Here is a 14,266-nt window from a genome sequence, read left to right as displayed (position 1 = left end):
CCTTCCCGCACCTTCCCGCACCTTCCCTTCCCTTCCCCCTTCCCTCCCAACATCCAGGATCATTCCCATCTTTTCCCACTGTCCCAGGCTGCTCCACCCTGGCCTTGGAAACTCCCAGGGATCCAGAGGCAGCCACAGCTGCTCTGGGAATTCCATCCCACCCTCATATTGGGAATTCCTTCCATAAATCCAACTTAAACTTCCCCCTTTCCAGCTGAACGCATTATCCTTGTCCTGTCGTTCCAATTCCTGAGGACAAATCCCTCTCCACTTTCCAGATTTTCCCTTCTGGAAGTGCCACGATCTCTCCACACAACACCCAGGATCATCCCCATCATTGCAGGGCCACCTCTCATTATCCCAGGCTGCTCCAATCTGGCCCCAACCTCTCCCAGGGGATGAAGCAGGCCAGATTTCCAGAGGAATTCCAGGGAATACCTGTTCCCCAGGAGGCTGCTGGAGAAGAGGCTCTCCTCGTATCTCCTGCGGGCCGCATTCCCACCAAATCCCAGGAATGTGGCCACGTAGACGCGGTACACGTGCTCCGTCTGGTGGGCATCGCATCCCAAATTAAATTCTGCCAGCAAACCCTTGGCCACCTCCTCCTGCAGCAAAACCAGGAACCATCGGGATGATCCCAAGGATTTTTTGGGATGTTTCAGATGCCTTTCGATTCGCCCCTCATTTAACACTTCCCTCTCCTGCTTCTGGAGGGGCTGGAGGGAATCTCCACGAGGTCGTGGGATTGTTTGGGTTGGGAAAGATCTTGAAAATGTTGTGGATCCACCAGTCCTAGGGAGCAACATCCATGGTTTGGGATATTCCCAGGAACAAGAGCGGCACGCTGCCTCCAAAGCTTTCCCACTCTTTGTCTTTGAGGAGTTTTTCTCAAGGATGATCATTTCCCACATTATTTGGGAAATCCAAGCTTGTTTCAGAATCCAAGATTATTTCAGAGGGAGAGGATGAGGAATTTTCTTTGGGAATGATCATCTCTCCCATATTTTTTAGGAAAAAAAACAGGATTATTTTATAGGGAGAGCAAAATTGAAGAGTTTTCCTTGGGAATGATCATCTCCAATATTTTTTGGCGGAAAAAACATCCCAAGCTCTCTTCATAAAAAGGGCTAAAGAAAAGAGTTTTCCTCAGGGATAATCAACTTCCACATCATTTTTAAAATCCAAGATTATTTCCTTGGGAGAGTAAAATCAAGGAGTTTTGCTCTGGAATAACCATTCCCCACATTATTTGGAAAAATCAGTGGGAAATACGGGAAAATCAGGGGGAAATATGGGAAAAACAGTAGGAAATAGGGGAAAATCAGTGAGAAATAGGGGAAAATCAATGGGAAATAGGGAAAAACTGGGAATGGGATGGGATGGAGGATTCCAAATTATGGGAAAGAAAGGAAAAGGTGTGAAAATGATTCCCGAGGGAAGAGGAATTCCGGGATGGGGCTTACACTCGGGGGCACCTCGTAGGCGATCTGCGTGGAGACCCCACCCATGTCCAGGATTCCCACGGTTCTCTTCCGGAAAATGGGATCGCGGTGCTCGCTTCCCGGGATCTGCACCTCCACCACCGCCTCGGCCTCTGGAACCGGGAAAATCAGTGGGATACAGGGAAAAATCGCTGGGATATAGGGAAAAATCACTGGGAAATAGGGAAAAATCCCTGCGCTCGCTTCCTGGGATCTGTACCTCCACCATCACCTTGTCTTCTGGGAAAAACATGGGGAAAATCACTGGGAAAATCACTGGGAAAATCACTGGGATACAGGCAGGGAGGGAAAATGGGATCCTGGTGCTGAATTCCCAGGATCTGCACCTCCACCATGACCTTGTCCTCTGGGGAACAGGGCAAAGCAGGGAAAACAGGGAAAAATCACTGGGATACAGGGAAAAATCACCGAGATATGGGGAAAAATCACTGGGAAACAGGGAAAAAAAAAACTCTGGGATATAGGGAAAAATCCCGGGATGCAGCCAGAGGATGCTGCTTGTGGCTGTTAAAGCTTCAGGGGGGAGCAGAGCCACCCCATCCCCTGCAGCAGCTGCCAACATCTGGCTGGAAACGCATCCCAAGGTCTGGAAAGGCAATTCCCAGGGCTGGAATTGCATCCCAACATCCAGCTGGAAAATCACCACGCGGAGCCTCCCTTCAGCTCCTCACCATCATCCGTGTGCTCAAATCTTCCAAGGACAAAGTTGATCCCAATCCATGCATAGACTCCTGCAAGTGGAAAAAAGCTGGATCTGGAATTCCAGGAATGTCGGGAAGAGCTGGATCATGAACTTGAGGGCAAATGGAAATGTCTGAATTTCTTTTCTTGTCTTTTCGCTCTGTTCTTGCAGCTTTTTATTTTATAAAATGATAGAAGTGAAACATTCCTGGGAAATGGTTAACTTCCGAGAAATGCGGAATTCCAGGGGATTCTCTCCTCTCCCAGGTCAATGCCAGGATAAAATTCCTGCCTGGATGAATTGGAGACTCTTTGATGTGTAAAAATTCAGGGAAGGAATGGAAGGAATAGATTTGAAAGGGGATTTCAGGCTCTTGTGATGGCCCCAAGAGATCTCAGCCTTCAAAGTCATCCTGCAAATTCCATTGGGAATGTTGTGATTTATCCTTTCCCCAGAGGAAATGGATTCGAGTCCATGAAATTTTCAGGAATAATCAGCAAGGATTTGGCCAATCAGCATTTGAAAAAGCAACAAAAATTCCCCAAATCATCCCTTGGAATTACTAAATATTTTTCCAGATCCAATTCCATGAAATTTTCAGGTATAATCAGCAAAGATTTGTCCCATCAGGAGCTCATCCCCACACTCAGATCTGCTGAGGAACAAAGACTCTCAAGCAAAGCAGGATTTTCAAAAACAACCAAAACACCCCAAAAATCATCCCTGGAAATTCCTAAATATTTTCCAGGTATTTTTCCAAGGCCCACCTACCTTCCTGCTTCCCAGATATCACCTCAGCATGGGAGTCAGAGAAGAGGAAATCAAAGCGTGTGGGGATGTCTGTGAGCAGATCCTCCAGGATGGCTTTCTGCTGGCTGCAAAATTCCATGGAAAAGGGCTTAAAACCCAGCCAGGCCGGTGGTGGGAATTCCCCAAAAAGAAATAAAAAAGGCAGGAATTACCTCTCGGGCAGGATGCGCATTCCCGCCGTGCACAGGATGTAGAGAGGAGTCTCCTTGTGCTTGGAGCGCGGGACATGCGCGGCAGCGAAGCTCAGCAGGGGCGAGATGTAATCACTGACTTCGGCGGGAGAGCTGGCAAACTCCGAAATTCCTGGGAAAACACAAACCTGCTGCTGCAGCAGCTCCGGCTGCCACATTCCCTGGAAAATCCCGACAGGAACAGACAAGGCAAAGTGGGAAATGGGCTGTGGGAATGATGGGATTTTCCCATTGTTTCCTCTCCTGACCACACTTCCCGCGCTCCCAAGGGTGTTTCCAACACGGAGCAACTCCAGGTTTTTTTGGGATTGGTTTGTAGGGAGTTAAGTCTGGAATGAGGAAGGAGGGAGAGGTTTTTCCATGGGACAGCAACAGGAAAAGGTGGTGAGGAAAATGAAGCCAAGTGCTGGAAAAGAAACATGGAATTTCCTCTCCTAGCTCTGCTTCCTGAGCTGCAGAGTGCCTGGATAAGGGATATATCCTGGGAAAAATCTGCTCCACATGGGAATTCCTGCAGGCTTTCCTCTCCTAACTGAGTTTTCTTCACTCCAGAGTATCAGGATGAGGGATATTTCCTCGAGCATGAAACAGCTCCGGGGTTTTCCAGTCACTTTCCAGGAGCACAGGGATTTCCTCACTAAATAAAGAGAATGAAGGGAGACAATGTAGTTGCTCCATGACCAAAAAATGGAAATATCCCTTATCCAGCCACTCTGAAATGCAAGAAGCAGAGTTAGGAGAGGAAATCATGGAGAAATGCCATGGTTTTCCCAGTACCTGGCTTGATTTTCATCACTACCTTTTCCTGTTGCTGTCACATGGAAAAACCTCTCCCTCCTTCCTCATTCCAGACTTCAACTCCCTGCAAACCAATCCCAAAATCCATGGAGCTGCTCCGTGCTGGAAATATCCCTTATCCAGACACTCTGGAGTGCAGGAAGCGCAGTCAGGAGAGGAAATCATGGAGAAATTCCCAAATTTTCCCAGTACCTGGTTTGATTTTCATCACCACGGGTTTCCTGGAGCTGTCCCTCATCTGCTGGATGTCCAGCAGGTCCTTGGGGTTGCCGTTATGCCGGGGCCAGCAGTACACAAACACACGGGAGCCACTACTGCCGCAATCCACCACAATCCCATAGTTCAGGTTGGGATTCCCAGTGTCCGTGGCTTCCGTATCCGTCACCCTGGCCAGGAATCTGAAAAAATAACAAAAAACGGGAATTGCTGCAGGGAATTCAGCTCCCTATGGGTGATTTTAGTCAAAATTAGATTTAAAATTGGATGTTTTGTGGCAGAATTTTCAGGGGTTTTCCCTGTTTCCCATGGACTCTGTTCCCTGTTTTTCCCATAGAATTCCTGCCCCTCACCTGTGGAATCTCCCATCCCGGGGTTGGTCCCACAGGAGCTGAGCAGTGTTTCCACCAGGCTCCATTCCCAGTTTCCCATGGAATTCTCTCCCTGCTTTTCCCACGGGATCCATTCCCGCTCACCTGCGCTCTCTCCCATCCCGGGGCTGTTCCCGCAGCAGCAGCAGAGCAGCATTCCCCCTTCTCCAGAGCCCCATTCCCTGTTTCCCACGGGACCCATTCCCTGGTTTTCCCCTGGGATCCATTCCCGCTCACCTGCGCTCTGTCCCGTGCTGGGGCTGGTCCCGCAGCAGCAGCAGCAGGAGCCCGCAGAGCAGCAGCACTCCGGCCGCAGCCCCGGTCCCCAGCAGCAGTAGCCGCCGCCGGCCAGGCGTGCTCAGGAGCCGTGGGGCACCTGTGGGGCAGAGGCCGCAGCGCCAGCAGCCCGGGAGCGGGCAGGAGATGCTGATCCTGCAGGCACAGGGAGACAGGAGCGGATCGAGCGCTGGATTCACTGCTAAAAACAGGAAAAATTCCTCCCCGCAGCGTGGTGTGGAATTCCCACTCCTGCCCCGTGGCTGGGGGCTGGGCTGAGAAGGGTGATGGATCCCGGGGGATTGGATTTGGGGATGGAGCTTCTCTTTATCTCCTGGATTTCTTGCAAAGTCTCAGGAAAATCAGAGCCAGAAAGGAGAGAAAAGCCTGGCTTGGGATTGAGGGAATGGGAATCTGGGGATGATCCAGGAGAAGTCTGGGGAGAGCTCAGGGCAGTTCCCCAGGGCCTGAAGGGGCTCTGGGGAAGAGCTGGGGAGGGACTGGGAACAAGGGATGGAGGGACAGGACACAGGGAATGGCTCTCAGTGCCAGAGGGCAGGGATGGATGGGATATTGGGAAGGAATTCCTGGCTGGGAGGGTGGGGAGGGGCTGGGCTGGAATTCCCAGAGGAGCTGTGGCTGCCCCTGGATCCCTGGAAGTGCCCAAGGCCAGGCTGGGATAATCTGGGACAGTAGGAGGTGCCCATGGCAGGGCTGGTATGATCCTTTAGGCCCCTTCCATCCCATCCCATCCCATCCCATCCCATCCCATCCCATCCCATCCCATCCCATCCCATCCCATCCCATCCCATCCTCCTGTTCTGCACTGAGCGCACTCAGGACACCATTCCCAGGCTGGAATTCACTATCAGATTCCCCATCCTTCACTCCAAAGTCATCCCAGTTTATCCAAGAGTTCCCTCAGGATCCTTACCTGCCCATTTTGGGATGGGGGCAGCAGGAGGAGCAGCTGGAGCTTCAGCCAGTGACCTCGGAGGCACTGGGAACATCCGAACTTCCCGGAGCCATCCCTGCTCTGCTCCTGCGGAAAAGTGAGCGCCGGTGATTCCCTGCAGTGGGAGATCCCCAGGGGAACAGCCGGGATGGGATCCTTCCCTTCCCTCAGCACCTGACCGAGGTGAGGGGCTGCTCCTAGGCTCCCCGGGCGTGCCGGAATACAAGGGAAAACAGGAATAGCGAGGCGGTGGAAGCACGGAATCACCTCGTGCAGGGTGGAGAGGGGCTGGGGGGAATTCCCAGGGAAGTCGTGGCCGCTCCCGGATCTCTGAAAGTGCCCGAGGCCGGGCTGGAGCAGCCCGGGACAGGGGAGGCGCTGGAGTTGGAAGCGGATGGGATTTAAGCTCCTTCCCACCCAAAGCATCCCGGGATTCTGGGACCCCTGCCACGATCAAACGCCAGCAAAATCCCAAAAGAAATAAGGAAAAGCTGGAATTCCGCCTCAGGGACACAGCCCGGAGCTGTCCCTCCTTCCCGGCCCGGCCGGAGGGAAGATCCCGCCGGAGGAGCCCGAGGGAGCGGAGCCGGTGCCAGGGCGGAACCGGGAACAACGAGATCAGGGATCGCGATAGAGGGACCGGGAACAACGGGATCAGGATGAATGAACAGGATGAGGGATCGAGACGAGGGACCGGGATGAGAGATCGAAATGAGGCAAAGACGGGGCAGGGACACGAGTTCCAGGCCCCCCGGCCGTCCCCACGGCCGCCACCATCCCGCAGGGCCCGGCCCGGCTCCCCCCAGACCCCGCGGCTGCCCGGCGATCCCATTCCCGGCCCCGATCCCATTCCCGGTCCCCATCCTGGTGTCTCCCCCCCTCTCTCTTCCCATTTCACCTCCCGGGCCGCCCCATGGCTACCGGGCCCACACCACTTCTGGGTGGCCCGCCGGAAGTGACGCAACCGCGCAACGTCACGGCGGGGGCCGCGGAGGGATTCCCCAGGGGCATGACCACGATTGATGGGCGTGGACAAAGAGGCGTGGCCATGGCGGAGTGGGCGTGGCCCATGCAGGGACTGGTGCGCTGCAGATAAAAACAGCCAAAAATCGCTATAAAAACAGCCAAAAATCGCCATAAAAACAGCCAAAAATCGCCATAAAAACGCCAAAAATCTCTGCTTTATATATAACAGCGTTTAACGGCAGCAATAGGAATTTATGGCTAAAAATATTCCAAAATTGAGAAATATATAAAATTTATAGCTATAACTGTGCCAATATTTTGATATATATTAAATGTGTAGCTATAAATGGGTTAATATTTAGAAATACGTAAAGTTTATAGCAAGAAAGGTTTCAATATTTGGGAATAAATTCAATTTATAGCTACCACAGTGCCAATATTTTGAATTGTATTTTTATGAATATCCAGTGGTATTGTAGCACTTGTGAGAAATACCTAAATATTTACCATATAAAGAATAAATAAATAATTTTGATTTAAAAAACAAAGAAAGGGCGGAAAATTCAAGGGAAAAGGGGAATTCTCCCCTGTTTTGCCACGGAGCGGCAGCACCGCCCGCACTCGCTCCAAGATTCTTCTGGAGAAATGGCAGGAAAGGTTTCTCGTGGTGAAAATAACGGGAATAAACTCTGGGAGTTGCTGGAAAAGTGGAGCCGGGTGTGGAATCCATCCCGGGAGGGGCTTTAGGTGGAGCTGGGCAGGAAAAGAGGGGATTTGGGATGGGAAATTATCCCCAGGAAGGGAAGGAAGAAAAGAATAAGGAAGGGGGAAAAAAATAAGGAAAGGTGATGGGAAAGGGGGAAGGAAAAAAGGGAAAGGAAAAAAGGGAAAGGAAAAAAGGGAAAGGAAAAAAGGGGAAGGAAAAAAGGGGAAGGGGAAAGGAATAATGGAAAAGAATAAGGGGGGAAAAGGGAATGGAAAAGGGGAGGAAAAAAGGAAGGGGTAAAGAATAAAGAAAGGAGAAAGGAAAGTTGAAATAAGAAAGGAAAGGGGAACAAAATAAGGAATAAGGAAAGGAAAAAGAAAAAAGGAATAAGGAAAGGGCAAAGAAAGTAAAAAGGGAAAGAATGGGAAGGAATAAGGAGAAAGTTTCTCTGTCCCGTGAGTTCTGCCCAGGGGCGGCTCAGGTACCTTGGAGAGCAGGGAAAGGGGGACGGGAGCTGCGGGGGCCGGGAGCACGGAGCGAGGGGAAAAGCCGGACTCGGGATGCAGGGAACGGAAATCTGCGGGATGTGATTCCATTGAGAGACACTAAACCATCCCGCCGGCTGCAATCCCGCTGGAATCCCGCCTTGGCTGCTGCGAGGAGCGCGGCAGGAAGAGTTTTCCAAGCATCCAACCCCGCTCGCTCCAATTCGGGAGATGCCGGAGCCGATCCGTGCTGGGGTGCTCGCAGAGAGAGAGCCGGAGCAGCGTTTGGGAATGGAGAATTTGGATTTCTCCAAGGAGGAATCACCTCGTTGACAGGTCCAGACCACTCCTGTGGCTCTCAAGGTGTGGGGAGGGTGCAGGTCGCTATCTGGGGCCGGCCGGAGCCTCCGGGAAGCGCCGATAGGAGCGGCCGGGGCTGGCACGGCTGATGGCGGGGAGCAGCCCGGGGCTGCTGGTGGGGTGGGGAGCAGGACGGGATATTGAAAGCCTGGAAGGTTCTCCCAGTGGGATTTTCCTCCCAACTGTTCTGCGTTTATTCGTTAAAAGGTTCCCGTTTCAAAGCTGGCCCGAGCTCCCGGAGGTGCGCTGGCTTTGGAGTGAATAAAGGGGATTTTTTTCTTTGCTTGTACTGAGTCAGAAGGCTCAGAGTGTATCCTCATTCCAGCCTTTTCTCCTCACCATCTTTTCATCCCATTTTAAACACGTTTATTTGCCCTGAAGTGCTGAAACACATCAGAATTAACCAATTTGACCAAGACCGTGGCGGGGGTCAGGGCAGGGCAGGATCGCAGAATCCTGGAATGGTGTGGGTTGGAAGGAGTTTAAATTCCATTCATCTCCAATCCCAACACTTCCCACCATCCCAGGCTGCTCCAGGCTCTGTCCAGCCTGGCCTTGGGCACTTCCAGGGATCCAGGGGCAGCCACAGCTGCTCTGGGAATTCCAGCCCAACCCCTCAACCCTCGCAGACAAGAATTCCTTCTTAATATCCCATCCATCTCTGCCCTCTGGCAGTGGGAGCCATTCCCTGTGTCCTGTCCCTCCCTCCCTTGTCCCCAGTCCCTCTCCAGCTCTCCTGGAGCCCCTTTAGGCTCTGGGGAACTGCCCTGACCTCTCCCCAGACCTCTCCCCAGACCCATTCCCATTCCCATTCCCCCTCCTTTCTGCCTCTAATTTTGCCGAGTGCTGGAATTAAGGCCGGGACAAACCCAGGTACTTGTGAGCTGCCCGCAGCCTCCTCTGCCCAGTGCCCCCAGTCCCTCCCGAGCTCAGCTCCAGCTGCTCCCTCCCATTGTTCCCCCAGGGCTCCAAACCAGAAAGGTGAGTTGGGGAAAAAAAAAACCACCAAACCAAATCAACTTTGGTGCAGGAAATAATCCCAAAGCAGCTTTAATTACACACGGCGAGCACTCCCGGGAGGGGGAATTAGGTCAGGTTATGTGAGCGCTGAAAGGAACCCAGCAGCCAAATTCCGGGACTCCACACCTCAGCTCAGGGAGACTGGAGCCTTTTCCCGTTTTGGGATGGTTTGGGGCTGGAATAACCCCCTGGAGAATCTTCAGGGCTCAGTTTTCCCCAGTTTCTTTGCTGGCATCACCTCCCGCTGTGGTGACGTTTCAAAAAATCCCGGCTGTGAAACCGAGCCCTCGGTGACTCAGGCAAAAAGGAGAAAGTTCAGGGAATGTGGTTAAAGCTGGGAATGATCCTGCTCTGCCTACACAGCCAAATTATTTCATTCTGATTGGCTCCACCACTTTTTTAGAGAAAAAAAATCCCCATTAATCCCAGCCCTGAGCTTGTAGCAGAGCAGGATTTCCCATTTTCCATGATTTTCCAGCACCAATCCCAACAGCAGAGCCTCATGAAGGCTTCAAAGCAGGAGCTGCTGCTCCCAAAGTGGGTCAGGTCACCTCGAAGACAAAACAGAATTGTTTGTTTATATTCCTGGAGTTTGCAAATATAAAGATAAAAAATATAACTGGGACACATCAGGTTTCCAAGCAGATGAATTTCCCTGTGGTTCTCCATTCCCAGGATGCAGGAGAATCCAGTTTGGAGCCTTTTCCAGGGATCTCCTGAGGCTGGCGCTGCTTTGGATCTCAGGCTGGGTCTGGGAAAGAGGTCCAGGCTCGGAGTTAAATTCATATTTTGGGGCATTTTGGGTGTTTCTAAGGAAGTATGGGGCTGCCATGTGCTGGGAAGGGGCTGATCTGTGTCCTGTGGGATGGGGAATTGATTCCCACATGGAATCTGTCTTTCTTATAAGGACCTGGTACCCAAACTTGCCAATAAAAAAAAAAAGCTGTGAGGACATAAAATTCCAGCTGGCAGTGCTGCAAATAAAATGAAAAACAAATCAACCATTTGTATTTGCTCTGATCCTTCTTCTAAATTCTTTTTAAAATGCCATAAACTGGGGCTTTTTCCTTTCCACATTAAAAATCATAGAATTCTTTGGGTTGGGAGGGACCCTAAATTCAGCCATGGGCAGGGTTCCGCTATCCCAGGGTGCTCCAAGCTGGGCTTGGACACTTTCAGGTATGAAGCAACCATGAAATTTTCAGGGATAATCAGTAAAGATTTGCACCATCAGGAGCTCCCATCACCCCCACACCCCAGAGGAATAAAGGAATACTCCTCTTCTGAGGAACAAAGGCTCTCAAGCAAAGCAGAATTTGGAAAAACAACAAAAATTCCCCAAATCATCCCTTAGAATTCCTAAATATTCCTAAACCCCACACCACAGCTCCTCTGGGAGTTCTATGCCAGGGAAGAAAACCAGAATTAGCTGATGCTGAACATGCCAATTAAAAGGAAATAATTCAGAATTTGCTGCTCCGTGGCTTTGGCAGATACCAGATGCTGGTGGTGGGAAGGATAAAACCCCCCCGAGCCGGTTGGTGCTCAGCTGTTAGAGAAGCTGGAGATCTGAAAAGTGAAAAAAAATAAAAATACAAACACCTGGATGGGGAAGATAAAGGCCAGTTTGGGTGCCTAGCTCACAGCTGGGCATTGCTGCCTTATCGAGCAGGGGGAGCTGCTGGGTCTGGCCCCTCCTGCGTGGGGAGGGCTTTGATAAGGAGCTCCAGGTGCTGCTTATCAGGGAGGGGCTGGCCCAGCCCACCAGGAGCTTTCCGCTGTTTGCTGGTTCCTCTTTTCTCCTGAGTTTTTCTCTTTTCTCCTGAAATTCCTGGCCCTAGAGCTGTGTTCCTGCTGTTCCAGGATGGAGGTGCTTTGGTGCCTCGGCTCTGTGGCTGATTCCTGGGTTTATTTGGCTGCTGGCACAGAGGGAATGTGGGTGAACTTTGGGGATTCTGCTGCTGCTTGTTGGGGTGTAAATCGTAAAGTTGTGGATTCGTGGAATGGTTTGGGTTGGAAGGAGCTTAAAGCTGACCCCCAGCCACGGCAGGGACATCTCCCACTGTCACAGGGTACTCCAGCCTGGCCTTGGACACTGCCAGGGATCCAGGTACAGCCTCAGCTCCTCCCCACCCTCCCAGCCAGGAATTCCTTCTCGATATCCTATCCATCCCTGCTCTCTGGCAGTGGAAGCCATTCCCTGTGTCCTGTCCCTCCAGACTCTCCTGCCCAGCAAAGTCCCAGTGTCCAGGGCTGTTCCTGCAGCACCTGCAGAGGGATGGGAAAACAAAACCATGGAATGGTTTGGGTGGGAATTCCCATGCAGTCCCACCCTGCCATGGGCAGGGACACCTCCCGCTATCCCAGGTCACTCCAAGCCCATCCAAAGTGGCCCTGGACACTCCCAGGATGAGGCTGTTGTAGGCCAAATGTGTTTTTAGCTTTGAGTTCCCTGTTTCCCTGCTCCAATGGAATCTGGGGCTCATGGAGCACCCCAGGGACACCCCCCCCAGCCCCAGGGATCTCCAGGATGGGACACAGGGAGTGGTGGGTGGGAAGAGCGAGGGAATCCTTGCACAAGCCTGGTCTCCCCGGAAGATTTTTCAGGGAAGCTGAGCTCCTTTTGTCCAGGGATGGCTCCTCTGGGCCAGGCAGGGATGGCAGGAATCCATCCCAGAGACACAGGCTGCTCCTTGTCCTGCTGCTGGCCACAACCTCTTTGCCCCATTTCCCACACAGAAATCAGGGGTAATTCCATCCCATCCCCAGGAACACAGGGAGGCCCTTCAGGCCCAGCCTCTGCCCTGGCACCTGAGCTTTGGAGCAGGAGGATTCCTCATGGCATCGCTCCAGGGTTAAAATATAACCTGGAAGCAGAATTCCAGCCTGATCCAGATCATTATCAGGGAGCAACATCTGAGACTGAAGGAGAAAGGGCTCATTAGGGTGACACTAATTCCCCCTCCCTGCCCTGCCAGAGGCACGGGAAGGAGATTAAAGTTCTTGCTCAGGGAGAGGAAAACCTCGATAAACCCTGTGGAGCAATCCTGGGAAATGTGTCCCTGCCAGTTTTACTTCCTTGGATCACAGAAAGGGAAGTTCCTGAGCCCAGTTGGTGTGTGGGTATCATGGTTCTCTGCTGGAATTATGGGTGTGGATGTAGCTCTCCAGCTCTAAAATGTCATTTAAGGTGGAAAACACAGCGACAAACCCTGCCAGCAGCACAGCTTTGGTCTCTTTCCAAGGAAATAAAGGTGTGATAATCCTGTGGTTTCTCCCAGAGAGCAAGAGGGGGAGATGTAAGCAATTCTTGGTTTGAATTTTGTGTTGTTGGAAGGGTTTTATGATCTCAGCTTTCCTCAGGTTGAGTTTCCCAGCCAGGACACCCCAGGACAGCAGCTGGGTGTCACCTCCAGCTCTCCCACATCCTGGAGAAATGTTTTTCCAAGGGCAGGAGACGCTGCCAGGTCCCCAAAACGAATCAGGAGTGAGTCCCATGTGTGACAATATCATTTATTGTTATTTTCTCCAGCAGTTCTGTGTTCCCCCGAGGAACAGAGAATTCCCAGCACAAATAAGTGAAGGAAGAAGGAGAACAGCTTGTGCTGCCCCCAGCACCTCTCCAGGTACCCAGCATGTGACCACACCTGGATTCTCTCACCTCGTGTGCGTTCATTTCCAAACCTGACACTTTATTTTCCTGCTTTTTCCAGGCTCTGAGGATGGTTTTCTTCCTTCCCAAGGCCCATGCAGCAATAAATTGCCCTGCAGTATCATGGGAATGGTTAACCTTGATTTGAGTTCATGTACCACCTCCTTCCCTGCAAGGTCGAATTCCAAATAATCCTTTGGAGAGGAACGAAATAAAGTCGGGGCTGCTCTCTGGGCTACAAAGACTTTGCCTCCTTCTCCTAGAGAGCACCAAATTCACCTGGTTTGGGACGTTTTCATGATGGGATAAAGAAATCACGTAAAATATGAGGGACCAGAAGCATTTTTGGGGAGCAGGGATATGAGGGGAGCTCGTTCCTCCCCTCACACAAGGAGTGGGATCTGCAGGGAGGGATGGGAATGCTGTGAATCTGTCTTCTCAGAAGAAAGGAAGGGCAGGAAGTTATCCTAAACCCTTCTGGAGGTTTTTCCCCCCAGTGAGGCACACAGGAGGGGACAGAGGGCTCCTGAGATACCCTAAATAAGCCCCGTTCCAGCCAGCTCCCCTGGATCAGCAGCACAGGAGCTGAGGACAGCCCCTTTGTGCTTAGGGGACAGTTTGGGAGCTGCTTTGGGGACCCTGCAGGGAAATCAGCCCCTTTACCCATGGAATCTCCAGGTCTGATTGCACCTTCCCGTGCTTCACCAGGGGGTGATTGCACGAGGGTCCCGGTGCTGTTATGAGGGTCCCCGTCCTTTCATGAGGGCTGACGGCGAGCTTTGGGGGGCTCACCCATTCTCATTAGGGCTGTGAGCCTGCACAGGACATCCGGAGGTGACACCCCGGGAGGCCCAACCGTGCCACCATTATTAAAAACCCCTCCAACAACAGGAATTGCTAAATCTCCCCTTCCTTCCCCCCTCAGCTTTCCCCGTGGCGTGAACGACGGGGTTACCACACCTTTCTTGGCTCCGGCAGACACAGAGGTTTGCCGGTGCCTCCGTGTGACACCGTGCCTCGCTTCAGGTGACAGTTGAAAGCTCCGCGGCCGCGCCCCCTCAGCGGCGGTTCCACGGCAACACCCGCCCCTCAGTGCTACGCCCCGCCCACCCACCACTACAGCAAATCACAGCCCACCGCCGCGCCCCTTCTCTCCTTTTATCGGTTGATATTATTGCCAATCATTTTCCCGCCCGGTGATGTCACAAATGCGCCCCGCGCTGATTGGTGCGGCGGGGTGGGCGTGGCGAGCGCGGCTTTAAAGGAGGGTGAGGCG

At 52.2% G+C, this 14,266-nt stretch overlaps 1 protein-coding gene and 3 long non-coding RNA genes across 15 annotated transcripts in view; 1 reads left to right on the top strand and 3 right to left on the bottom strand.

Annotated features, from left to right (window-relative positions):
• The window catches only part of ENTPD4 (ectonucleoside triphosphate diphosphohydrolase 4), a 12,397-nt gene extending 3,999 nt beyond the window's left edge, over positions 1-8,398 (bottom strand). Inside the window, exons 1-9 of one of the 10 annotated variants that reach the window (XM_033519439.1) lie at positions 8,284-8,398; positions 5,781-5,888; positions 4,808-5,048; positions 4,176-4,381; positions 3,147-3,297; positions 2,956-3,059; positions 2,174-2,233; positions 1,464-1,594; positions 439-605 (exon numbers count right to left, since the gene is read on the bottom strand). In XM_033519439.1, the coding sequence (XP_033375330.1) occupies positions 439-605; positions 1,464-1,594; positions 2,174-2,233; positions 2,956-3,059; positions 3,147-3,297; positions 4,176-4,381; positions 4,808-5,048; positions 5,781-5,856 (1,136 nt within the window). In that variant the 5' untranslated portion in view covers positions 5,857-5,888; positions 8,284-8,398. The other 9 variants (XM_019008826.2, XM_015648906.2, XM_033519438.1 and 6 more) reach the window with 9 other exon arrangements.
• Positions 8,399-9,338: 940 nt separating this feature from the next.
• Positions 9,339-11,019, bottom strand: LOC117245411. 2 transcript variants are annotated; one of them, XR_004500084.1, is made up of 2 exons: positions 10,939-11,019; positions 9,339-10,312 (listed from the first exon to the last, which is right to left on the bottom strand). It is a non-coding gene; the product is annotated as an uncharacterized LOC117245411 (long non-coding RNA). The 2 variants fall into 2 exon arrangements; XR_004500085.1 differs by lacking the exon at positions 10,939-11,019 and adding an exon at positions 10,836-10,921.
• Positions 11,020-11,160: 141 nt separating this feature from the next.
• Positions 11,161-13,232, top strand: LOC107213959. Of its 2 annotated transcripts, none has more exons than XR_001524843.3 (3): positions 11,161-11,273; positions 12,874-12,964; positions 13,052-13,232. It is a non-coding gene; the product is annotated as an uncharacterized LOC107213959 (long non-coding RNA). The 2 variants fall into 2 exon arrangements; XR_002002414.2 differs by having other exon boundaries at positions 12,871-12,964.
• Positions 12,838-14,066, bottom strand: LOC107213961. The gene is made up of 2 exons (XR_001524846.2): positions 13,951-14,066; positions 12,838-13,103 (listed from the first exon to the last, which is right to left on the bottom strand). It is a non-coding gene; the product is annotated as an uncharacterized LOC107213961 (long non-coding RNA).
• Positions 14,067-14,266: the final 200 nt, after the last annotated feature.

The sequence above is a fragment of the Parus major genome, chromosome 22, assembly GCF_001522545.3.
Source record: "Parus major isolate Abel chromosome 22, Parus_major1.1, whole genome shotgun sequence".
Lineage (NCBI taxonomy): Eukaryota > Metazoa > Chordata > Aves > Passeriformes > Paridae > Parus > Parus major.
Note: the sequence above shows the minus strand (reverse complement) of the source record. Positions and strands in the feature narration are given on the sequence as shown.